We start from the raw sequence: 27,025 nt of genomic DNA on the forward strand, positions 1-27,025 counted from the left end.
GTCTCAAGCACACAGAAGGTGCTTAATAAGTATAGTTGAAAGAGATCTCAACGTTTTGAAACACTAGATGAAGGGTAACAGGCATTATCATACACTGTTATGGGTATGCCAATGGACACAAAATTTTTATAGGGTTATTTGGCAATACCTGCCAAAATTTCAAATGCAGATACCCTTCAACTCAGCAACTCTGCTTTCTTGCATTTTTCCTATAGAAATAGTAATACATATGCATAAGATGTACGTACAAAACTGCTCGCAGAACCAGCTTTGTGATATTTTTACAATGGGAAAAAACCTAAATATTCATTGATAGGGGCCTAGTTAAATAAATTATGCTATAGCCATTCAATGGGATATTATGCATATTTTTAAAAGAATGAGGTAAATTTTTATGTATTATTATGGAAAGCTCTCCAAACTTTTTTATTGTTAAATAAAAAAGCAAGTTACATAAACAGATGACCCATCTGCTTACTTTAAGAATGTGTGTGTATGTGTATTTGGATGTACATACAAAATTTCTGGAAGAATATATAGATTCTGTTGACAGTAGTTGGGTTCAGGGAATGTGATCGGGGATTGTGGGGAAGGGAACCAATACTGTTCACCTTATACTCATTCTCATGGTTTTAATATTTTAAAAGTGAATGTTCATTACTTTTTATTTTTTGGCTGCGTTGGGTATTTGTTGCTGTGCGTGGGCTTTCTCTAGTTTAAAAGTGAATGTGCATTACTTTTATAATTTAAAATGCTAATTAAGAATTTAAAAAATTAATACAGTTAAAGAGGGTTTTTTTTTTTTTTTCCCTATTAATGCAATGTTAGCACAGTGCTCAGAATGCTGACAAAGGAACATGAGACCAAGCTCATGCCTTCCTGGAAGCCCAAGAGGGAAGAAGCCAATGCTGTGGGACTCTTCTCAGATAAGGCTACAGAAGGCAAGGCAGGGTAGGGTTTAAAATCTGAAGCTCTAGAGTTAGCCTTGGCTGGATTCCTGACTCTGCCACAAACTATATGTGTGACCTTGAGCAAGGTATTTAGTCCCTGATCCTCATTCTCTCATTTGTAAGGTAGAGAAAAATATTAGTGCCCTCCTCAGATTTGCTGTGAGGATAAAATAAAACAATGCATGATGAGAACCTTACTCAGAGCCCAGCGCTCAGTAAGCGCTAAAGTAACAGTGGCAGTGTTATTGTTTTACTATTCTATCGTGGTCTGCTGTACATGGCAATTGAATCTCATTCTGAGGGCATTTATTGAATAGCTGAAAAGAGTGTTGTCCGGGTCCCATGAAGTCCTTATCAGAAAGGAAGCTATAAATCTCAGGGTGTCACAACAGAGGGATGAAAATAAAAATACCTTCCCTTAGGACTTCCCTGGTTTTCCAGTGGTAGAGAATCTGCCTTACAAGGCAGGGGATGCGGGTTTGATTCCTTGTCAGGGAACTAAGATCCCACATGCTGCGGGGCAACTAAGCCCATGCGCCACAACTACTGAGCTCACGCACCTCAACTAGAGAGACTGCGTGCTGCAAACTACGTGCCCTGGAGCCTGCGCACCACAACTAGAGAAGAGAAAACCCACAGACCACAACTAGAGAGAAGCCCGTGAGCCACAAGGAAGAGCCCGCACGCTGCAACGAAAGATCCCGCATGCCACAACTAAGACCCAACGCAGCCAAAAATAAATAAATAAATATTTAAAAAAAATACCTCCCCTTCATAGAGCACCTTTCAGTTTACTAAACACTTTGGAGTGCATCATCTCATTTGGCCCTTATTCTAATCTTCTGTGGGTGGATGTTGAGTTTCATCAACTTCTTTTCTGAATCTATTATGATATGTCATATGGTTTTTCTCCTTTTTTTCTGTTAATGTGAAGAAATATATTGATTGGGTATTTACTGTTGAGCTAACTTTGTCTTACTGGGATAAACCTCACTTGGTCAGATATATTATCCTTTTTATATATTGCTGGAACAGATATGCTAATATTTTGTCAGGTTGTTTTGCATTTATGTTCATGAGGGATATTGGCCTATCCTTCTCTTTTCTTGAAATAGCTTTGATTTTGATATCAGAGTTATACCAACATCATCAAGTAAGTTGGGACTCGTTCCCTTCTCGTCTATTTTCTCTAAGACTTTGTGTAAAGACGTGTTATTTATTCCTTACATATTTGATAGAATTCATCAGTGAAACCATTTGGCCTGGAGTTTCTTTGTAGGAAGGTTTTAAATTATGAATTCAATTTCTTTAAGTAAGTATGGTCTTTATATTTTCCATTTCTTTTTGTGTCAATTAAGGCAAACTGTGTTTTTCAATAAATCTGTCCATTCAAGTTGTTGAAGTTATTGCCATAAAGTTGTTGATAATATTCCTTTACTATCCTTTTTAATATCTGTACAATCTGTAGTGATATCTCACTTTTCATTCCTGATATTGGCTGTTGTGTTTTCTTCTTCTCTTGATGAGCCTTGCTAAGTTTTCTCAATTTTGTCAATCTTTTCAAAGAAACAACTTCTGACTTTGTTGATTTTCTCTATTGTTTTTCCTCACTGTTTCTATGAAACAATAAGATAAATGAATAAATTAATAAAATAAATAGAAGTGATGAATAGATTTTGCTTCTATTATTCTGGATTTAATTTGCTCGTCTTTTTCTATTTTCTTAAGATAGAAACTTAGAACATTGATTTTAAATCTTTTCTGAAATAGGCATTTAAAACTATACATTTTCATTAAGTACAACTTCAGCATGACCCCCCAATTTGTGATGTTATATTTTCGTTACCATCCAATTAAAAATGTTTTCTAGTTTCCCTTGCACTTTTTTTTTTTTACATTTAGAAGTGCATTCTTTAATACCTAAATATTTGGGGATTTTAAGGATACTGCTATTTATTTTTAATTTAATTCCATTTTGGTCAAACTATTCTTAGTTTGCTGAGATTCTTTTTGACATGGATGCATGTTGAATTTGAATTGAATGAAAATCTGTAAGATATTAATCTTTTGAAATGTATTGAGACTTATTGTACGTCCCAATGTATGGTCTATTTTTGTGAACATTGTGCAGTTCTTGGGTTCTATATTAATTAGGCCAAGTTGGTCAACAGATCTACATCTTTCAATTACTGAGAGAAGAGTTAAGTCTCCAACTGTCATTGTATATTTTTCTGTCTCCCTTTAGCTCTGTCAGTTTTTGATTTATGTATCTTGAAGTGCTATTAATAGGTACATACTCTTTGTGATTTTATATCACCTCTTGAATCGACACTTTATCATTATGAAATGTCCCTATTTGTCTTTGGAAATACTCCTGGTCTTGAAGCCTACTTAGTTCTGATAATACTACAGCCATGCAGCTTTCTTATGCTTGCTAGTTACGTGGTGTGTTTTTCCACTCTTTTATTTTCAAATTTTCTATGTCTTTACATTTGAACTATATTTCTTATAAGCAGCATATAGTTAGGTCTTGCTTTTTTTCCCCCCTAGCTTGATAAACTCTGCCTTTTAATTGAAAGTGTTGGTGTGGTTGTCTTTACCATATTGCCCTTTGTTTCCTATTTTTCATCTGCTTTTTCCTCTGTTCATCTTCTGTCTTCTTTTGTGTTAACTGAGTTTTTTAGTATTTCATTTTATTTTCTCCATTGGCTTTTTAGCTGTGCCTTTTTGTATTAATTTCTAGTGGTTGCTCTAAGGTTTATAATATGCATCCTAAACCTGTTATAGTCTATAAGAATAAATAATATACCACTTCATATTTCACAATGTAATAACCTTATCACATCTTAATTCTATTTACCACCACAACCTCATCTTTGCCCTGTTGTTGTCACATATTTTATTTCTATATATATTACAAGCTTCACGTTACAATTGGTGTTATTTTTGCTTTAAACAGTCGTATGTCTTTTAAGAAAATTAATAGAAGCAAAAAAAATCTAGTATTTTATCTTTAGTCACATATTTACTATTACCAGTGCTTTTTGGTCCTTCCCATAGATAGAGCTTCCATTAGGTGTCATTCTCCTTCAGCCTAAAGAACTTTGTTCTGTACTACTTGTAGTGAAGGTCTGCTGATGACAAATTCTGTCCGCTTTAGTTTATCTGAAAATGTATTTATTTAACCCTTCTTTTTGAGGGATATTTTTGTTGGATATAGAATTCTGGTTTGACAGTAGTTTTCTTTCAGTGCATAAACTATGACATTCCATTGTCTTCTGACTTCTCTTGTGTACAATGGGAAGTCAGCCACGATCATATTATCCCACTCTATGCATTATGTCATTTTTTTCTCTGCCTACTTTCAAGATTTTATTTTTATTCTTGGCTTTCAGTATTTTGACTGTGAGGGGACTACGTGTGGTTTTCTTTGTACTTATACTGCTTGGGGCTCACTGAGCTTCTGATAATACTATATGTTTTCCACCAAATTTAAGAAATTTTTGACCATTATTTCTTCAACTAATTTTCCCCCTCCTCTTTTTCCTTTTGGAATTCCAACTACTTACAAGTTACAGATACATATATGACATATTACCACAGGTCACTAAGGCTCTTTTTATGTTTGTTTTTTTTTATTATTTTTTAATGTTTTGGTTGCATTGGGTCTTTGTTGCTGCACGCAGGCTTTCTCCAGTTGCGGCAAGTGGGGCTACTCTTCGTTGTGGTGCGTGGGCTACTCTTCTCATTGCAGTGGCTTCTCTTGTTGCAGAGCACAGGCTCTAGGTATGTGGGCTTCAGTAGTTGCAGCATGTGGGCTCAGTAGCTGCAGCATGCAGGCCCTAGAGTGCTTGGACTTCAGTAGTTGTGGCACGTGGGCTCTAGGGCGCCCGCAGGCTCAGTAGTTGTGGTGCAGGGGCTTAGTTTCTCTGCAGCATGTGGGATCTTCCCAGAGCAGGGATCAAACCCATGTCCCCTGCATTGGCAGGCAGATTCTTAACCACTGCGCCACCAGGGAAGTCCCTCTTTTTTGTTTTTCTTATTTATTTTAATACAACAGGTTCTTATTAGTTATCTATTTTATACATATTAGTGTACACATGTCAATCCCAATCTCCCAATTCATCACCCCTCCGCCCCCTACTTTTCCCCCTTGGTGTCCATATGTTTGTTCTCTATATCTGTGTCTTTTTTGTTTTTTAATCTTGTTTTTCTCTGTTCTTCAGATTGGATAATTTCAATGGATCCATCTTCACTTTCACTATTAGGCCCAGCCAATAAATTTTTCATTTCTGATATTTATTTTTCTACTGTTTCCATTCTTGGGGCTTAGATTCCCCACCCTTTTTTTAAAAATTTTATTTATTTATTTTTGGCTGTGTTGGGTCTTGGTTGCTGCGCACAGGCTTTCTCTAGGTGTGGCGAGCGGGGGCTACTCTTCGTTGTGGTGCGTGGGCTTCTCGTCGTGGTGGCTTCTCTTGTTGTGGAGTATGGGCTCTAGGCACGCGGTCTTCAGTAGTGGTGGCATGTGGGCTCAGTAGTTGTGGCTCACGGGCTCTAGAGCACAGGCACAATAGTTGTGGCGCACGGGCTTAGTTGCTCCGTGGCATGTGGGATCTTCCCGGACCAGGGCTCAAACCCGTGTCTCCTGCATTGGCAGGCAGATTCTTAACCACTGTGCCACCAGGGAAGCCCTCCCCATCCTTTAAGTCAATCTTTTCTTTTAGTCCATAAATATATTTTCAACAACAACTGCCTTAAAGTCATTGCCTGCTAATTCCAACACTGGGTTATCTCGCTGGTATCACTGTGCTCTCCTTGGGATCACTCTCCCTGAGCCATGATTAAGAAATTGACCCAAGGCAGAAAGCAAGGATAAACATGTGACTCATGTTGGGTGTTTTCCTTCCCTTAGGAATGGAGGAATGCCTAAACCAGTTGCCTCATGTATTGTGTCCAGGATTACAGTTGTTCATAGTGGGATGGCAAGTCCAGCATGAACTGCTCCATCATGGCCAGACTATGTCTCCTATATCAAGGTCTTTAAAAGTTATACATAAAGTATGATACATTTAAAAATTCATTGCCGAAATGTGCTATTAAAAAAAAACAAAAACAAAAATCTTTTGTAAAGGACAGAACCTTTTGTAATATAAATATCTGCCCTGAATGGAGGCAATGGATTAGAAAAAAATCTGAGGCCCTTTCTGCACAATGTATGAGAAAGGTTTATCAGAAGCAATGTAGAAGTTATTTTGGAATAAAGCAGGTTATACCTTGGAGGAGCCAAGGAAAGACAATACCTCCTTCTAAGGAAATTGCCCTGCTCATAGCTTTGGCTGCTTGGAGAGTCATAGGATCTTATCCCTCCCTGATACAGCCTAGCACGAACAGGTAATCTGGGGAAAATCAGATTTCTTCTCCAAGGGTTTGAATTGGGACTACAGAGAGAACTCGTGGGTGGATGGAGACATTGATGGAGATCCTTGTGAGATAGAAGAGGCCAGAGGGGCCACGATGAGCTGAAAACACATTAAGTTATGAGGAAGCTGAAACCATAGAAAAGTTGGCTGCCTGGGAAATGAAAATAGGGAATGAAGTATAGTTGCTAAGAAAATTAGAGAGGCCATGAGAGATATAGAGAAAGTAATTAGTACCTATATCTGTTTCAGAACCAATAGTTTTCCAATTCTAATTCTAGGTATTTGTAATACCTACCCACAACCCCCCACATACACACCTTCCCTTTCACCCTTTCCACCTTTTACTTGAGGTAACTTGGGTGAGCCTTTATTCTTTGCAACTTACAGAGCTTAGCTAAAATATATGTGCCTTAGTTTGCCAGGCTCATAAAAGGCAGGAGAGGTAGGATGGGCTCAGGCATTCCAGACAGAGGGAACAAAATCTTTAACAAAGAGACAGAGGCCTGGAACCAAGTGTCTGTCCAAGGATTAGCAGATTTGTTTTATCCATTTATATTCCAATTTGTTCCAAAGCAAGATTTGAGGCTGAATGTATGACACATGGAAAAAATAAGTAAATGAGAAAATGGATGTGAGGTAAGAATAGAAATAGGAAAATAAACTTAACATCAGGAGTAGGGATGTTAGCAGAATGTGGTGCTTTGGCTAGAACAAAGGAGGCATGAGCTGCTTCTTCTGCAGGTCCAGAAGGAAAAGTTAGGGTTCAGAGTATTACAGTACATACGTTTCCATCGGTCACTTATTTACTCATCAACTAATTCATTCATTTGTTAATCATCTACTATGTACCAGATGCTAGAATGACAACTAAAGAAGAATAAAGGTTGAGTTAGTCCCACTCCAAGGTTCTCATATCTAGGAAGTGAGATAAATGGAAGACGTAAACACACCATACAAACCAGAATACAGCGACTCTATGAACAGGACAAAGTGTTGTGAGATACAAAGAAGCGAAACCAAAGTTTGATCAACAGCCACGTCCTTTGCACGTTTCTTCCATACAACTCTGTCTCAGCGATTGGGAAGACTGAACACTCCATAACAATTCCTAACTGGCAGAAAACAATTTCATATGGCTTGTTCACAGCTGGAGCCAGGGAACCAAAATTACTCTTCAGCATCAGCTTGCAGGTTGCAAAGCCCAGGGATAAGCACAAGACACCTTTGCCATTATTATTCAGGTACCTGGCATATACTGAGTACTAACAATGTGCTAGGCTCCACGGTAAACGGGGGAGGAGACCAAGTTCTGGCCTCAAATGCTCACAGCTGTTTTGTAATCTGATAATTGTGCATGACAGACCTTAGACCATAACTCTCAAAATAGCATGACTGTAGTCATAACAAAATGGAACAGCCATTGGCAAGATCTGTTTTCTAGTTATCACTTCCAGAAGGAATTCTGTAACACTACTAGGGGAAGAGCAGAGAAAACTCTCTCAACTTCCTGTCACTAAGCCTCTAAATTATCATCATCTGCATCCATCCCTTCCTCCTTTCTCCTTTTCTGTTACAAAGTGTTTCACCTCTCGTCCACAGCTGATCCACGCCCACCTCCTCAGACACTTGGCTCTAGTCTTCATTTATCTCCTTCATCTTCAACTTCCCTCTATCTATGCCAGGCAAATGCCTCCCCTCAGCATTTAACATATTCAAGTCTTAATTTCATCTCAAAAAAAAAAAATCCTTGTCTACATGGTCTTTACTACCTTCTTAGCTCAATTTAGTCTGGCTTTTGTCTCTAAAATTGTTCTTTCCAAGGTCCCGCAATGACTTATTAATTATTAAATCTAATGGTTGTATCTAGTTCTTACCTTCATTAGCAGATGCAATATGACTGACCATGTAACCTATAAACACTAGAAACTCCCTATAAACACACTCCTCCCCAGAAGGACATTATTCTTCCTTGTAGTCTTCTAACCTCTCTGGGGTCAGTCCTTCTTATCCTACATGTTGGACTCTTGTCCAAACCTTAAATCATGTTGTTCCTCCTAGAAATCTTCCCTGATTCCCCGAGAATCAGTGCTAGGATCTCCTCCCACACGCTTCCATTGCACCCAATGCTACTTCCTCAACCACATCCCATCATTCATTCAACAATCGTTCACTGAGAGCTTCGAACGTGATGGCCGCTGTGTTAGGAGCTGAGAATACAGATGTGCGCAAAAACATCCACAGGCCCTGCTCTCAAGGTGCTCACAATCTAATGGGAGAGACATACAATAAACCAATGATTACACAAACAAGTGAATAATTACACCCTGGGATGCATGTTGTGGAAGAAAGGATCAAGGGCAATGAGACTATAAATAGAGAAACTTAACTCTCTTTTCAGGGCAGGGGGCATTAAGGCGGTTGTGGGCATTGACCCTGGGGCTGGAATCTTAAGAGTGAGTACATGTGTGAGGGAGGGAGGGCACGAAGAGTGTTCCAGAAAGAAGGGACAACACATAGAACAGACGTACAGAAATAATTGGAAGAGCGTTAACCAGTTAAGGCTTAGAGACCCAAGCAGGCCTCAGCCCATACAGGCTCCTGAAGGGTTATCTAAAAATTTGGTCCCTCTCCTAAGAGCAGTAGGAAGTCACTGAAGGGTTCTGAGGGAGGGATGACATAATCAGATTGACAGCTTGAAAAGATCACTTGGTACAGTGTAGAGAATGGATTGGAAGGGACATGAGTGGGGGAGGGGAATACTGGTTACAAGGCTTTTACAGCCTTCTAGGTGAGAGATGATGGTAGGCAGGGCTAGCAGGGTGGCAGTGAATAGGAAAAAAGTGGTCTGATTTGAGAGATTTAGGAAGTAAAGGGGCACAGGATCATATCTAGGGCTTAAAGAAGGTAAGAGGTTGAGGAAGGAAGGATGTGAGGGAGTGAGGATGACACGGAAGAGAAGGGTCACAAGAGCAGGGAATCTTACTTTGGACAAAGTATCAACTTCCCTTAGATTCTGCTCACCTCCTCCTGTCCTTTCTTCTGTGGATCCCAGGACCAGTCATCAGATTCAAAATCTCTGGATCATCTAAGACTCTCTTCTGGCCTTGCACTGACTCCTGCCCACTTACCCCTACACTAGTCACACCTCATCAAGATCAATATTTCTAAAAGTATTGTCCCAGAGGGCTTCTGGAGAGATCACAAAATGATCCAAAAATGCAAGTCTTTTCTTTGGCTCCTACAGGCGACTGAAGCAAAATGCCAGACTTGATTTTTTTTTTTTTTATGGTAACTGAGTTATAAAGGAGTACTAAAACTTGTTAGTCATAAACTAAAATTAGCCTTTAACTGGAGTTCACAGAAGACTCTAATTCAGTCCTCTACTAAGAAGTCTGACTGCCAGGCAATGTTTGGCAATGATGCAAATCTCCTCTTGCATATACACATGCAGCCAGTTGGAATTCTTGAAATTTTCAGGAAGGACACTTTTTTATTGGGATATTAGCAGTGATGTTTTGAGCTGGTCATGGTTTATGGTGCCTGACATTCATGAATTTTAATTACAAATTATGATTCATGGAGCTTCATCATGATCAATCTAATATGCCATGATTATTTGATTAACCCTCTGGAGTAGAGGGATACATGCCTCTAACCTTATTTCCTGCCATTTTCCTCCTCCCTTCCTTGCTGATCCAGAACATGTGTAAGCAAGCTCTCATCTCAGGAACTTTATACTTGCTATGTCCTCTGTCAGGAATGCCTCCCCCCCAGATATCACATAGCTAATTCCTTCACTTCCTTCAGATCTTTCTCAAATGTCACCTCCGTGAGGCCTCCCCTGACCGTTATGTTTAAATCATAATCTTCTGGTTCCCTGAACTTCCTAGTCCATTTCCCTGCTTTATTTTTCTTTTTGACACCTATCACCACCTTATAAACTATATATTTTACTTATTTGTTTATTGACAATTTATCTCCAACTAAAAGATAAGCTCCATGAGAGCAGGGATTTGTGTTTGTTTTGTTGCTATATCACCAATACCTAGCACAGTACCTGGCATATAGTAGATGCTCAATAAATAATTGTCAAATGAGAATATTTATATCATCAGAATTTTTGTCCTCTTAACTTCCAACACCCAGCTCTTAAGGCATGGGTACATGTGGTTCAAATGTGAACCATTCGTAGCCCTGCTACCAAAGCAGATATAAACATAAACCCAGAAAAGTATGCTTCTACAGTGACGTTTCCTTGTTATCACTCCCCACCAATCTCCTCATCCCAGCCTCAACCCTTTCTATCCTTCAAACTCACTCAGATCAAAATTTCCAAAGAACAATTGGAAGCATTCAGAATTCATATTCAACTCATTTTCAGAATTTAATATATTCCAGGCATTGTGCTAGGTTCAGGAGAATCAACAATGAATGAGACAGACCATCCTTGCCATCAGAGTTTATAGTCTAGTGGGGATATCACCTTATCCTGCCTCCGGAAAGGCGACTTAATCCCTTATAGGAGAATATGATGGGCAAACTGAGATGTGATGTACGAACAGGAGATGAACGAGAGATTTGGGGCAAGGTGGCATGGAGCAGGTGGCAGCGGACTGAAAAGACTGTACCAGGCAGGCAGAGGAAACAGCAATTTCAAAGGCCTAGAGGAGAAAGACAGTGTGGATGTCACTTTCCAGGAAGTGAGGGCAGTTCAGGGTGTGCTGGGACTGTGGAATCGTCACAGAGCAACGATGAGATCTGAAGTAGGGTAGGTAGGAAAGGCTAGACCTGGCAAGGCCTTGTAGGCCATACTAAGCAAGTTGGACTTTTGGAACTTTATTCTGAGAGTGAGAGGGAGCCAATAAAATGTTTGATCAGCGATACAAACAATGGAGTTTAAACTCTTCTCTGCCCCCTAACAAACCCTATCCTGACCTTCCCTCTCCACTGCGGGCATCCAAGTCATAGCTGCCCACTCCCTGAAGCTTTTATGTTGCTCCAACCTGCATGTCTCTCTCCCTCTCAGCCCCAGGGATCCCATCCTCCCTTATCTTTATATGCCTGTGTTCTGTCTCCCCAACTGAGTTCCCAGACGACAGGGACTTCTCAAGGCTCTCAAGGCAGTCCCACACCCAGCTCACCACTGACACAGACTGGGCCTCAATGAGACAAGAGGGTGATGAATACAACCCAGCACAACCCAGCTTGTGCTCACACTCCACACACCGATATTTACCCCGCTCTAAAACAACCCTTCCCTCCAAGGGGCAGTGCTGATGTGCGCAAGGCCAGTTGACCTGGGTTTCTGTCTCCTGTCTGCTGTCACCTCTCTCTCTTCTCAGTTTACCTAGCCTCTAATGTCTCCCCTAATGGGCTGGAGAAACTGATTCCCAAGTTTGTTCAAACTGCTAGAAAAATCTAATCTGGAGTGACAGAAAGCAGATCAGTGGTTACCTGGGGAGAATGGACTAGAACGAGGTGCAAGGAAACTTTTGGGGGTAGAGGAAGCGTCCTATATCTTGATTGTGGTGGTATATAAATCTGTCAAAACCTGTCAACATGTACAACTAAAATGGTCCATTTCATTGTATGTAAACCAGACCTCAGCAATGCTGAATTTAAAACAAACTGCATGTAAATTAAAAGTCGGTAGCCCCAAGCCCAGTACATGAGCTTCAAAACACAGTTCAACCCCGACATAAAACTAGGGCAAGGCCATACGGGAATAGCAGCTTCCCCATGGTTGCAGAGATCTAAGAACGACGGGTGCACCTGCTAAGGAAGGCCAGGTGAAAGAAGCAATGGAGCAAAGGCTAATAATACGGAGGAGGCCAGACCCAAATATGTAAAGTCACAAACAGCATGCACACAGATTTGGTCTCCAAATCTCCAAATACCTAGGCCTGAGATAGTGCTTATTTAAGAACAAGTAAGTAGAAACCCTGCTTCACAAAGCAAGAAACTGCATATTAGTCCCAAGATGATAATTCATAAACGGTTTGGAAAAAGTGATTCTTCAGGGACTGAGTGGCTTCGCCACAGAGAGCTCCTCGAGAAGCTGGGCCTTACCTCTCCTTCCAGGGTGAAGCTGGGTGGGTTAAGAGGGGTGACTCTTGGGTTTCCTGTGAGAAGGGATGACATCTGTCCAGGTGGCAACGAGGACAGTTTGGAGGGGCCAGTTTGGAGTGAGGAGTGTGTGAAAGGGGATGGGAAAGGGGTCTCTGCCCTCTTCTTCTTTGCCTGAACTCTCTCTCCTCACAAGTCTCCCAACACAGAAGATCTGAACCATACGCCCACACACAATCTGTTCTGTGTCTCCGGTACAGTTCTCCTGTACTCTCCTGTGAGTTCCCAAAGGCCAGTGTCTCCACCTAGCCCAGTACTGGCACTCAGCAAAGGGCAGGAGAAATTACTTATTTGCGACAAGACTGTGAGGATGATGAGGAACATATTGGTAGGAGTGGGGATGGGGGTTTAAGGAGGATGGGCCCGTCAGGCTGGGTCTGTGGAGTGAGGGAATGGAATGGTGAGAGGAGGACAGGTGAAAGAGTGGTAGGAAACAGTGGGTCGGGGGCAGTGTGGGAGAGGAGGCTAGGATTAGTGGGAGAGAGCAGGACGGGGTCAGAGGTCACTGGGAACACAGGCCAGGAATCACAGGGGGACAGAAGTCAACAGGGAAAGGAAGATGAAGGGTCAGTAGCAGAGGTATGATCAGTGGTCACTGGCAGCGAAGGTCAGAGGTCGTCGGAATAGAGCAGGTCGAGGTGTGTGTTACCTGCCTACGAGGCGGTGGTTTGTGGGGCATCTTCGAAGAAGCAGGAAGCACCTCAACACTTGGAGCGCCTACAAAACGCTCCCCCGCCTGAGGACAAGAGGTTTGTCCGTCCCCTCAATCATGCACAGGAAATCCGATTCTCTTTCACTTCAATTCCCAGTCTCAGGGGCTCTTTGGGGACACCCGACGTTGTGGGTCCCCGCGCCCTCGCAGAATGGAATCGGCTCCTCCCTGACGCGGTTACCCAGCAACTAACCTGCAGCCAAGGCGCAGGCGCCTCTGATGCCTCCTCCCTGCTCGAGGGGAAGGCGTGGCTGGGCGCGCGGGGAACCACCAGCTCCACTAAGCCCCGCCCCCTAAGGCCAGACGACCAGCTGCCGCGCCTTTCGGAACTCCCGCATGTGGGAGGGGCTAGTGAGCCCAGACACCGCCTCCTCATGAATAATGCAGGATCAGGCGGTGTCCCGGACCCGGAAGTGGAGTTGCAGAGTCACGGCAGTGGCTGAGCTGCTGACAGGAGGCGGCGGCGGAGGTGGAGGCGAGGCAAGACCTGCGGCTCCGCAGGGCCACGGTCGCTGTAGCGCTAGGCAAGCTGACGGAGCCACGCCGGCCTCAGCCCACCTGCAAACCTCCCGCCTCGTGCCCACCCTCCATCTGCCCGACTGGTCCGGGGCGGCCTAGTCTGCACCACCGACCCGGCTCCTGGGGCCGCCGCCCCGCGCGGTCCCGTCGGCGTCCCTGGCCGCGCCCGACCCCCGGCCCTCTAGCCCACCGGCACCATGATGGAGGAGATCGACCGGTTCCAGGTGCCCACCGCGCACTCGGAGATGCAGCCGCTGGTGAGGGGGCGGGCGGCGGGCAGGCCAGGGCCGGGAGGGGACGCTGCCTGAGGGGGAGGGAGGGAGTCAAGCCTTGGGGACTGTGCGGAGGGGGCGCCTCGGATGGAGTAGAGAGCCGTGAAAACGCATCGCCGGGGGAGGGGGACTTGCAGGACTAGAAAACCGTGGGAGGATACGTGGGATGACAGCAAAGGGGCCTGTAAGGGCGGAGAGCACTGCCAGCGGAGGCAGGCCAAGGGAGTTACGGGGAGCGCCGTCGGATGGAACCGAGCGGGGCACAATGGTGCACACCGTTAGTGGAGGGAGGCCCATAGCGGGGAAAGGAAGGGAACTGTCTTGGGGCACCGCCGGTGGTAGGCCCAGGGGGCTGGGATGAGAGGTAGGGAGGCATTTAGACCTAGAGGCCTGTGATGCTCAGAGCGGGGGAGGGGGCCAGGAGCAGGCTGTCTAAGGGACGGGAATAGGTTTGTAGAGGAGGAGGGGCCTCCCCTCCAGTTCTGGCTATGGATGGGAACGCAGGGCCTGGGCAGAGGACGAGTGGGGACAGGGGATCCATGCAGGACCCGGGAATTCCGTTCTTCTCCGGAAGGGAGTGCAGTCAATCTAGGCTGGGGGTGCTGGAGCCGGGAAGGAAAGAGCTCGGTGGCGAGATGGAGAATCCGGAGCGCACATGAGAGCTGGGGAACCGGCAGGAGAGGGGGCGGGGCCGCACTGGAGCCGCCTGTGCCCACCGGTTCGGAAGAGCCTCCAGCATCCTAGGCCTACGTGCTTGGAGTCCTTGCTGGGCGCCGATCCTGCCTCCTGTCCGCGGTCCCGGAGTCAGGGAAGAATGATGTCATCGCTGCCGGCGCGGAGGGGATGGAAGGGGGAGGGCGATGCACGGAGGCCGGCCTAGGGGAGACCATACCCATTGGCCACCGTCCCGGGGCGTCTACCTGACTGGCTTGCACATCCGCCGGGCGAGAGACGCCGAGGCCTGGCGGCGGCGTCTTTCCAACTGCGAGAAGGAAAGGGAGAAGGGAGGGAGTGCCCGGCTCTGTTCGCTTTGCTTTTCCTTCTCCTTTCCCCCTTGGAGCCCAGGTGGGAGCTGGAAGGAGGCAAGGCAGGCCAGGAACCTGAAGGTGTGGATGCCCTATTCTATGAGCTCAGCTAGAGCTGAGCAGAGCTCTCCAGGTCTTGAAGCTCTGGGGTTCCCTAACCCTCTTCCCTCTGTGTTAAGCAGAGGTGAGGAACAGGTTCTACCCTTGGGACCCCCGCCCCTGGCTGACAGATGTGCTTTGTGGCTTTCTGAGCAAGTAATCTCTCCATTACAGCAGCCAAGACAGACCTTGGCAGGGACCCATGACCAACTCTAAGCCACACCTTTTGGGGGATGGTAGAGAGAATCATCAGAGGCCACCTAGCTGGAGATGTGTCTTTTTTCCCCTTTTGTGACTACTTAGTTCTAGAAGCCCAAACAGAGAAGCTTTACAGAAGTGTAATATTAAACTGGGGAGAGAGATGCTGCTGGACTTTTTTCCTAGCCTGATGCCATCATTGGGTTATTTGAGGGCCAGAAAATCCTGGTTGAGAACTCTGTCCCATGAACTTGAAGAACTTTGGGCTGGGCTAAGAGAACACTCCTTTCTGAATTATCTTTCCAGCCAACCTGGCTTGTCAAACTAGATTGCCCTTCCAGTTGTACGTATCTAATCAAGAATCAAAAGGGAGGGCAGATGAAGGAGAAGGTCCAAGTGAATGAGAAGAAAGCAATGAGTTGGTTCTTGCCTCCCATCTGGGGTTCCTAAGGAGAGAGGCAATAGCTGTCCATGGAGAGGGGAGAAGGAAGGGGTCACCAGGTTCTCTCAGCTGTCCCTGATGCCTCTGTTTTTGCCTGAAGTTTTCAATGATGGTTTGAGTGAGTAGTGTCCTCAGAAGACTCCTGGGCTGCTTCTGATCTGTGTGGCTCTGAAGTAGAAGTGCTTACGGCAAGGAGGCACTTATCAGAAAAGCTGTGACCGCCTTCAGACCCTTTTCTTGAAGGCTAAAGGAGCCCTTCTCTGCAAGAGGATACTTTGTTGAGGTTGAATGAGAGCCTTATGGAAGTAGCAATACAGTCATCTGCCATTTGGGGGTCATAGCCATTGCCCTGCAGATCTCTGCCTCTCCACCACTGTTCCCAGGTCAAAGTCTAGAGGATCCCCAGAGCTCCTTAAATGCTCTTTGTATTATTGAGACCAGCAGAATCTTGTGTGGAGTTTCCCCAAGAGTCTTCATTTCGGGGCATAAGAAATCAAGGTGGCATACTGCGGAAGAGAAGGGCAAAGTGGCCCTTTAGGAGTGTTTGGGTAGATCTTAAAAACCAGGGTCTTGGGGCTTCCCTGGTGGCGCAGTGGTTGAGAGTCCACCTGCCAATGCAGAGGACACGGGTTCGTGCCCCGGTCCGGGAAGATCCCACATGCCGCGGAGCGGCTGGGCCCGTGAGCCATGGCCGCTGAGCCTGCGTGTCCGGAGCCTGTGCTCTGCAACAGGAGAGGCCACAACAGTGAGAGGCCCGGGTACCGTAAAAACAAAAAACAAAAAACCAGGGTCTCAGACTCAGCTGTGACCTATTTCGTTTTTTGCCATTATTTATTAAGACCTCTAGGAAATCTCTCTTCTCTGGACTCAGTTTCCCAGTTATGAAATGAAGACAAACTATTTCTTTAAAGATTAAACAATAGCTCCTCACTCTTCCAAAGAATATCATAGTGACCTGATATCATTGATTCAGCAAATTCATTCACCAAATATTTATTGAGCATCAGCTCTGTTCCAGGTACTGTACTAGGTATTGGGGACACAGTGGTTAGCAACATAGGGACAGACATAGCCCTGCCTCCTGGAGCTCACAGTTTAGCAGAAGTTATTGTTCTTGCTCACCCTCTCAGTGTGAGTCCCTCTGAGGGCAGAGGCGGGGCTGTCTCCTTAAGCCCTAAGGGAAACAAGGCAATGCTTGTGTTGGTATCATTGCCCCTTTCTGGACCAAGCTGTACCGATAGTGGCCTGTCACATGGGCTTGATCATCAAATAACACTCTCCCACCCATAGTGGTTGGAAGAATCCAGAGGCCATTCCTTACTTGGAGAGATGAACTCTAGGTGGAAAACATCTTTTTTTAAATTTACTTGAAAGAGAAACTTGCACTTGAAAAGGAGGCCTAGGGGAGCGGCAGAAGCTAGGAGAGAAGGCACAGCCAGCAGATCTGGGTGTTTCCAAGGTGCTAATTTAAGCATAGTTCTCAGCTAGTGGGAGGAAGAGGAAGAGATCCCTGCTTTGTTGTTGCTGCTGCTGTTGCCACAGCTGCACGGAGCCTCCTGTCTGGGGTGGAGTTTGCCTGAAGGGAGTTGCCTCCCTACTTTCCTTATCACACCAATTATTTAATTGGCCTGGCTGCATCGCAGCAGCTGAACCAGGCCTGGGCCTATCCCTGAGAGCTCCCCAAGGTCTCTTTCTGTCTCCTTATGAAAGGAATGAGAGCTCCTCTGGGAGACCTAGTCCCTGGGTTCCACTCCTGCTGTGTCTATCTCCTACAATCCTGAGTGTTTCTGAGCACAGATTTTTGCAAAGACAGGGATAGGCGCACCTTGTATGTCAGTTCTATGGCCAAGCCACACACCTTACTGATCTAGGGAAGCTCCCAGCTGTCCAAGGCTCTCTGTTGAGCAATTGTGTTGAATTTGGGCTATTTTTGTATGAGCAGCAGGCATAGGCTCTCTGGCCCTACTGTCTGTCTGCTGGGCTGGTTGGTACAGCCTCACAGTCTATGTCTTCTCTTTGGCTGTAATGGAGAGGAAGAGATTTGGTGGGGGGGAAAAAAAGCATATGGCACCGGACAGGGTCTCTGTGCTCTTGAGAGAAATACTAGTCTGGCCTCACTGAAACCCAGGTTATCTGTTAACTCAGTTGTATAGTTCACGAGTATATGCTCAGTTCCAGGTACTTTACAGGTAAAGATACATGAGATCTCTCCAGGGGGTGGCCAGGAGAAAGATGGGCTCAAATGGCTACAGGAAGATTTTAGATACATGTTAGGAAAGAGTGGTGATCACTGTAGGGCATTCCTAGGAAAGAGTGTCACCTTGCTTGGGAGAAGATGAGGAAAGCTGAGGTTCTGACTCTTTGACCACGTAAGCTTGGAAAGGAATTTCAGACTCCTCGTGACTCCTTGCGCTCAGGGATGGAGATGGTCAGGACATTAATTTAGTGAGTGGGTCATAGCAGCTCCTGAAAGTGGCAGAGGGAACATTGTAAAGCTAGCAAGAAGCCACTATGGAAAATTGACCTACATGTATTCTGTGGTCTGGGAGCCTTAAGTCATCTCCTTGTAGTAAAATGACTCTTCAGTTTAAGGGTGGATTCTCCTAATGGTCCATGTAACTCATGACCCAGTAGCATTTCTCAGGTTCTAGGAAGAGGCACACCATTCTCTCTCTTCCTATATTGCAAAGTGAGGATGAGGAGCCTCCAGCTCCTCCCTTATTGCTCATCTCCTCAGTCAACAAACACTAAGAACCTACTTTCTGCTAACTGTTGTGCTGAGCTCGATACCACAGCCTCTTGCTCCAGGGATGGATATACACAGTCAAGACAGGGTGATGAGCACTGTAAGAAGTAAGAACCAGGTCCAGCAGCACCGAAGAAAAACAGTAAGGCCTTTCATCAAGTAGTCAGGGAAGGCTTCACAGAGGAGACATTGCTGAACTGGCTCTTAGAAGAGGACTAGAAACTTGGCAGACCAATAAGAGGAGGTGAGGACAAGAGTTCCAGGCAAAGGGCATAGAGGCAGAATCGAAAGGGTGCATTTGAATGAATAAAGTGTTATAGTTAAGGAAATAACATGATCAAATTTGAGTTTAGGACTATCATTCCAAGAGTGGTTGAGAGATTGGAAAAGGTGAGATTGGAGGTTGGAAAACTAATATGAAGGTGGGTATAATAATAATCTAGGCAAGAGATGACAAAGGCCTACACTAAAGCAGAAAGAGAGAGGGGACATATGTACAGAGACTAATAAAGTGGAATAGGCAGGATGTGGTACCTGTTTGGAGGTGGGGTGGAGAAGTAGCGAGTCCAGAATGACTCCCAGGTTTCTGGCATGTATGTCTGGATGGCAAGAGGTACCATCACCACCCCAGGAAATTTGAGGGGGTCTGTATACCTCTTGGCTTCAGGGACTGCTTATATGGGAGAAGGCTGCTGTTTTCCTTTGCTCTGCTTCTGAAGCCGCAGTCTTGGGGTTATTGAAAAACCGAAGAGCAGAGTGAAACTAGCCCCATAGCCTCAAAAGGATGCTAAGTGTGCTCATCTGCCGGTGAATACTTTTCCTCTGTAACCTGCTTTGATGAATGCAAGTGAATTGGTGGCAGTGAGGAGCCATGGTAGGTTGTCCCCCCACACCCTGCCCCCCGCCCCACAGCACTTTGATAAATGAAAAATAACATCCTTTGTTGGCTGAGAGAGTGTTTCTGTTGCAGTTTCTGGCCTTGCTTTTACCATCATTCTGGTCAAACCTATGGTTTTCTGGCTGATTGGTTGAGCTGGGCCCTTTCACTGATTTCTTCTAGAATGGATATATGAGTTACTGCTTTACTTGCAAGAGTCAGAATGGAAAAGGACATGTACCTCCCTTCTCTGAGACCAGCCTGGAAAGCTGCACTTGGTGTAGAAACAGCACCCAGGGTGCTATCTTCCAGGCAAGGTGTGCCAAGGGAGCAGGCTTCTGGGTTGAGATCGCTCAGGGGTGACTTGGCTTCTCAGACGCCCCAAGTGTAGCCGCTGCAGGGAGGCACATGGTACCAGGAGGCTACCTGACTCCATGTCAGCTGGGAGTCAAGCTGAGTCATTTCCAGCCCCCAACTGCCTTCTGCCCTTGACTGACTACAGCTCAGAGTGAACAGAGATGGGAAACAGAGCCTTTCTCACTTGAACCTGATTAGCTTCAGGGACCCTCCACCCTCCTTGTGAGGGCAGATGGAGCCTTGTGTCTGGAAAGGGGACATGGGAGACTCAGCTTCCTGGCTTAGCCGCTTCATGCTTTCCAGCAGACCCTGGGAGAACTGGTGCAGGGAGCCCCAGAGGAGGCAGGAAGCGGAGAATCAGGCTCAGGGCAGCTACCCAGAGGTGCTGGTTGAAGGAAACAAGAGGCGTGGCTCAGCAGGCTCGCAAGTCATTGTTCTCTTAGGAGACTCTGGTGGGAATCTGGCCGTCTGGGCGGAGAAAGGAAGGCAGGAAGCGGGCAGAGCTGGAGCCAGCTGTGGATCTGGCTCTGCTCTGGGGTTCAGAAATTGGCACATGACCCATCAGCCTCGCTGCGGGGCAGCCGAGTGAACTCCTGGGCTCTAGGGAGTGAGGAGGTTGTCTAGGAAGAAGGCCCAGAGGGTCTGGGCTGGGGAACAGGTAGATGGGGGCTAGTAGGAGATCCCTCTGGATTTTACATTCTTAGGAGCCAGTTCAAGCAAATATGTACTTGAATTTGTTGTTGTTATTATTCAGAGATGTCAAACTGAGGATCAGATGGTTGTGTTTCTTGAGGGTGAATTTTAAGTTTCTGTGATGATGATGATGTATGTGAGTGTGTACACAAGTAAGAGGGGACTAATGGCCATAAAGAATGTTCTCTGAATGACCATTCTAGCCCTGGGAAGTATTAAGTATGACAAGAAGCCACACCCAGGCAGAAATGAGCCCAGCTACTGTGGTTCTTGTCCTGGCTTTGCCTTTTTTTATCACCAGACTCTTGGCTGTCATAACCAAAGTCCACCCCATCTATCTATTTATAACAATACCTGAAGGGGTACTTTAACTAAGTTTTAGTGAATTAACTGCACCCAAACTATGGAGTGAGAACCATATATATTTTACTATGTAGTTAACTTAAACATAATTATGTACAAGCTATAAATGATTTATAGTTCCCATATTAATTCCCAATTTTATCCTTATAAAGGAATTAGTGAAGCTCTCAGTCAAGCATGGTTCAGACCAGCATTTCCTATAGTATATTCTTAGGAATATTGGTCCTTTGAGATACTTTATGGGGGGGAAAAAAGTACCTATAGACAAATTCCTTTGGGAAACCCTATAACTCCAACCTATCACAATGTTTACTAGCATTTTAAAGACTCTGAGAAGCCCTGCAATAAAATCTTTCCAGCTTTGTTTAATCCAGTGTTTCTCAAACTTACAGAACTATGGAACCTTTTTTCATGTTACATCTATTAACGTCTTACAGAACCATTGTGTTTCATGCAATACTCTTTGGGAAACCCTGACTTAGAAATTAGTCTCTCTTCTGATCAGGTCTAGATTTCTATTCTTCCCAGCTCTTTTGAGCCTATTTTATAACCCACGCCATTTTGCCCTATGCTAGTTTCTAATGGGATGTTGCTGCTTTGTGTCAGGGTCTGAACTTGTTGCCATCAGTAGGAAGTTCTTAGTGAACTTTGGCAGGTGCAGAAGCAAATATTTTTGCTTCTGACCAAACGAGGTCAGGTGCTTCGTTTTTCTCAAGACAATGCTAAGGGGGGTTTACTTCCCAAGTCCCTCTACTAAACACTGCTTTGGTGAAATCAGCATTTTCACCATTAACTTTTCTTTTCTTTTTTTTTTTTTTTTGACAGCTTCACTGAGATGTAATTAATATACTGTACACTTTACCCATTTCGTATTTTACTTTTAATCCTGGTGTGGCTGCTTCATGCCTCAGTTCTATTCACCCCTTATGCCAATGCCCATTGATCAGTAATGGCTGCCTGGAGCACGTGTTAAGGTAGATCCTGAGGCTGAGTCCTGGTTCAATGAGAAACAATGACATGGTTGAGTTTCCATGTCTGCCATAGTCTTCAGTGGGGGAAACATCAGTTCTAGGCTTCTGCTTGCCATCCTTGCAGCCCTGAATCATCATAGTTATCCTAGGCAAAGAACACAGGAAAAGAAGTCTCTTGGAGATGTTAGCCAGCTTAGCAATCTGTTTCACTGAGGTTTGGAGTCTTAGGATATGGTTCTTTAAGAAATGAATGGAGAAAACTGAACTTTCCTCCCCTGATTTTCAGCGTGGGTTTTTGAAGTATTGACTTGATATAAAGTAAATAATTCTTTGGAAACAGGCCATGTAAGAGGGAAGAACCTTGACTCTGCTGAGCAGATAAGAGGGGAAAAGAGGCGGATTCATAAAGAGATCTCATAAATATCTCATAAGGTGTTGGCCATGCTTAAGATGAAACTATAAGCCCTTGGCTAAAGGAGCAAGAAGAAGGAGTAGGCTACAAGAGGAGATCCTTAAGCCAGCAGTTCCTGGTGAGGAAAAGGCCCTACTGTGGGCTATACAGCCTTAGCACTCTTTTTCCCAGGCTAAACGCTTTGCTTTTTCCTTCCACCATTTTCCCGGAGTCTGGTTTCCAAATCCCTAGTCATCCTGGCTGCTCTAGTGGGTACTTTTGAGTTTCTCACCCCTGGAAGTAGACACAGCCCTCTCCATGTGATCTGACCAGTACAGATTACGGTGGGGCTGCCACTATCCAAAATATTGATATTGTACATCCATTATCATCAGTCGAGGTTTCATGATCATATTTAGTAGCTGTACATATTGCTATATTGAACTCAGGACACATATGAAATAGGATAGCCCTTTGCCTTAGCAATGTAGAATCAAAGCAAGAACCTGGAGTGACATCTTGGTCTAGGCTGGCTGCTAATACAGGTAAGAGTCCACTGGGGCTAGTGAGGTGATGGTTTCATATTTAGTGGAAACTCTACCACATGTGTGTAATGTGACTCTTATTTTCAGAGATGTAGCTGGCTGAATTCAGCAATGTGGAATTTAAATAGGAATCAGGCTAAGGCTGTGTGAGTGGGTAGACTACGGCAGACCTTCAAAGAGAGCTAGTGCTTATGTGGACAGATGCTTAATGGAAGTCTACTATGTGACACAGACACCAGACAAGCTAATGTGCTATTAGGCTACATTAATAGAAATTTGGAGTTCAGGTCCTAGGAGGAGATAGTCCTACTCTGCACTGGTCAGTGCCATCTAAAGTCCTGCATTTTGTGCTGATGTCATTATTCAAAAGATGGAAGGACTAGAATGATGAAAGAGTCAAAACCATGTCCTGTGAGAATAGTTGGAAGAACTGAGGCTGTTCAGCCTGCAAAAACAAAACAAAACAAAATAAAAACAACAACAGTCTTAGAAAAAACATTTTAAGGTTTTCAAATGCCTAAAGGACTGGAGCTAAGAAAGAAAAGATGGTTAGACTTCATATTATCTGTGGCTTCACAGGGAGGAACCAGGGCAGTTAGGTGGGAGTGTGGACATGCTTCTATCTTTGGACTCCATTGCCTCTCGTTTCCTGTGGTAGCAGTTCCTAAACTGGGCCAAAGGCCAGACACCTAGAAGACCCATTGCTCTTTGCAAAATGCCACAGTCTTTGTAAAGCAGGAGCTAGGAACAACATTCTAGCAATAAACATGGCTCTGTTAAGTATGTGCAATATAAACATGCCCCAAAAAATTCATTGTGGGGGCTTCCCTGGTGGCGCAGTGGTTGAGAGTCCGCCTGCTGATGCAGGGGACACGGGTTCGTGCCCCGGTCCGGGAAGATCCCACATGCTGCGGAGCGGCTGGGCCCGTGAGCCATGGCCACTGAGCCTGTGCATCCGGAGCCTGTGCTCCGCAACGAGAGAGGCCACAACAGTGAGAGGCCCGCGTACCGGAAAAAAAAAAAAAATTCATTGTGGAACTTAGTATGAGCAACACTTTGCTAGTTTTCTGTTAGTATATGTTTGCTAATCTTTCCTATTTTTCAAGGCCAATCACAAAAATGCCCCATTCTTCATGCATCCTTTCTTTTCCTTCACTAAGGTGTGAACTCTCCATTCTACCTGTCCTGTGACCTTAATACATTGTCTCTGTGTGAAGTTTATGGATGCAGTTGTCTTATACTTATCTTAAATTTCTTTCCAAGGTAGATGCAAAGATGTTTCCAATACCTGAACTCCACCTTGTGCAATAGATTGGGAAAATAATTTTTGCCTATTTTACAGATATGCAAGCAGAATTCCACAAAGATAAATAGGCTTGGCCATTGTCCAGCTGGAGGTTGGCATGGCCTAGACTAAAACCCAGGTATCCTGATTCCCAAGCCCATGATATTTCCCTCACAATCTGGGACTTAATTTCAGTTCTTCTGCATCAACTTAAATTTCTCCACTGGCTTTTGAGGCATCTACACTAGGTGTTTGCCCTTCCAGGTGGCCATACGTTCTACCATTCATGCCAACTTTCTTCCTGGTAGGTCCAGCCAGGCCCTTCACCTCTTCTCACCTATTGGCATCTTGAGGCCTCCTCTTAACTATTCTCTCCCCTCTTCTTCTCTGCCTATTCCACTCCTACCCATTCTTCAAAGGTCCATATAAACTCCCCTTCTCCAGGAAGCCTTCTCTGACTATCCTAGTGAGTTCTCAACCAAGCCCAAAAGCCTCTATAACCTGTGGCATATAACTTGATACATATGATATCCTGATTTGGAGTGTCCACTTTGATGTGTTGTGTTGTAAGTCTCATCACCCCAACTCCTCTTTTAACTCCTTGGCAGATAGCTTCTGCTCCCAAAGCTCACAGTCTGACAAAGAAGAAACTTGCTCTCATGAAACAGAACTACAGAAGACTACAGCTGCATCCTTTAAAAATGAGAAAAAGAGGGGAGGGGAGGTGATTCAAAGGAGGGGAGCAGAAGAGACCCATAGGGGGATGACTGGGCGGGAGTTCGTTAGCAGAGCAGAAGGTACATGTGGGGAATTGTGGGAGAGTCAGGGGGATACATGGATTGGGGCACTCATTTATTACTCAAAAAATATCTTTTGAGCATCTGATATATGCAAGACATTATACCAGACACAAGGAATAATATGATAAATAAAGCAAACATGGTCCCTGCCTTTATGAACTGGCAATCCAGTGGGAAAGAAAGATACTAAACAAATAAAGCACACAAACAAAATTACAATGACAAACTATGACAAGTGACAGAAAAGACATGAGAGAGAATAATAAAGCCTCCCATCTTAGATTGGGGATGTCAGGCAAGGCTCCTATGAGAAAGTGATGTTTGAGCTCAGACCACAGGGTGAGAAAGGACTTGAGTGCTCTGACAAGGAGGGACTTGCTCCTTGCTCCCAGAAGTGGGGTGGGGGCTCCCAGCTGAGTTTGCAGTCTGAGTCCCTTACAAACTGGCCTTTCTCCATCCTCTCCCTTTGCACCATGAGGTCAGCTTTCAGGAGAGAAAGACACAGGAGAACATGGGAGAGCCAATCCAGCCGCTCTCCTGTTGGTAGCACAGTCGATGATTGTGCTGCCCACTTTGTTGTGAGGCTGGAAAAGCTGTTAATAGAGTTGTGATGTGTAATATTTAGTGAGCAAAACACTTAGCTCTGCTGATGAAGAACTCCTACCTGGATCTTCCACCACTGGATGACTTGCACACATCCTCCTGGAGATGAAAAAATATATATATCTGGAGCTTAGAGGGAGGCAAGAGTGCCACCCTGGATGTCCTGTTCTTTGTGTGGCAGGCATGGGGTTCACGTTCTCCTTACCACAAAAACCAAATGCTACAAGCTGTTCTGTCCAGGAGCAGGCCTACTTCTGGTGGGAAAGCCAGCAGTCACATTGGCATGTAAATTGCAGCAGCTGGTGAGAGGGGCCTCCATTGGGCCTCCTGCAAATCCCAGAGGGGTTCCCTGAGGGTTTCAGCTTCCAGAAAGTCCTCTTTGCTCTCAGCGGGCCTGCTGCTTCCAGCCCTGGCGCAGAGATCATAAGCTTAGAGAAAGGCCAAGTGGTGATAATGATGTAGGGAGGTGGTGGTGGCTAGTAAGTAGTTTGGGGAAGAGGAGGGAAAATTACATGGAGTCAAGGAGGGAGACCAAATTGGGGGATGGTAGAAAACATTGGCACCAAATGGAACCAGTCAGCCCCCAGGGTTTGCTCATCTATCAGCCTGCTTATCAACTTCCTGATGGAACTTCATGTTTCAGATCCTTGTTCGCCAGGGGCTGAGCTACAGCAGCCAGGTAGTCTTAGGGAACTCTCATGAGGGGAATTGGTCTGAGTATCCTTGAGGCGGGTACAGAGATCAGGGAGAGCTAGTGAAGGACATGGGCCCCAGGGCAGGAGCTATGCACAGCCTTGGTAGGAAGTCAGCTGGGTACATTCTAGCTGTAGCCCTTTTGTTATGACCTTTGGCCAGGCTCCTAATCTTTCAGACTGTTTATTTTATTTATTTATTTTATAAATAAAGAAGATCATGTACATGAAAATGAACTGCAAATTACTGTATCATTTCTGATCTAAAAATTGACAGTGATTAAGGGGTTGGTGATTTCCGTTTTTTGCATGTGATTCCCAAGGAGCTCTTACAGGAGAGGGTGAGAAGATGGTTTATTCTACTTATCACCAAATGAGAAGAGTCCTTGGCCTCCTTGACAGGGCCTTGATCAGGCCGGGCTAGAGATGGAAGTGGTCTGTGCTCCCATTGATTCCCAGAGGGGGTTCCATTGAGTGGGCCTGGGCTGGAGGAGGCCCTGCCCATCCCAGCCACGGCTATTGCAGAGTCCTGTTGGCGGGGTAGACCTTCCTGGAGAACCCCACTACTGAGGCTAGTGGAGGATGTCCTGCTGCTGTTTCCGCTCTCAAAGGCCAACTCTCAGGGCTCAAGAAACATTTGAACAAGTCCACGTTGCAACTACTCTTCCCACAGGTCTGTGGGCTAGAGAAGGAGGCAGTTTCCTGTCTGCAGACCTTCTTCAAAATTTTAAAACATTTTGTCATGGAAAATTTCAAACACATATAGAGAAAAAAGTAAAGTGAACCACTCAACTTATATAACTATCAACCTAGGGCTAATCTTATTTCACCTGTACCCATCCACTGGATTACTCTGAATAATTATTTCATCTATAGTCCTCTATCTCCCGTATTTCTGCAAAGTGGTAATTAAATCTCAAGGTCTGATCAGATTTT

General features: G+C 45.0%; 2 protein-coding genes across 9 annotated transcripts in view; one reads left to right on the forward strand and one right to left on the reverse strand.

Annotated features, from left to right (window-relative positions):
* The window catches only part of DNAI1 (dynein axonemal intermediate chain 1), a 60,505-nt gene extending 46,942 nt beyond the window's left edge, over positions 1-13,563 (reverse strand). Inside the window, exon 1 of the mRNA XM_027088973.1 lies at positions 13,149-13,563. Within this exon, the coding sequence (XP_026944774.1) occupies positions 13,149-13,178 (30 nt within the window). The 5' untranslated portion in view covers positions 13,179-13,563. The remainder of the gene's footprint in view (positions 1-13,148) is intronic.
* A 77-nt stretch (positions 13,564-13,640) lies between these two features.
* FAM219A (family with sequence similarity 219 member A) overlaps positions 13,641-27,025 on the forward strand; it is a 55,090-nt gene continuing 41,705 nt past the window's right edge. For 2 of the 8 annotated variants that reach the window (XM_027088979.1, XM_027088981.1), the window contains exon 1: positions 13,641-13,987. In XM_027088979.1, coding sequence (XP_026944780.1) covers positions 13,928-13,987 — 60 coding nt within the window. In that variant the 5' untranslated portion in view covers positions 13,641-13,927. The remainder of the gene's footprint in view (positions 13,988-27,025) is intronic. The other 6 variants (XM_027088986.1, XM_027088987.1, XM_027088984.1 and 3 more) reach the window with 5 other exon arrangements.

This window comes from Aethalodelphis obliquidens, unplaced genomic scaffold (assembly GCF_003676395.1).
Source record: "Aethalodelphis obliquidens isolate GAN/ISIS:26980383/991018 unplaced genomic scaffold, ASM367639v1 scaffold64, whole genome shotgun sequence".
Classification (NCBI taxonomy): domain Eukaryota; kingdom Metazoa; phylum Chordata; class Mammalia; order Artiodactyla; family Delphinidae; genus Aethalodelphis; species Aethalodelphis obliquidens.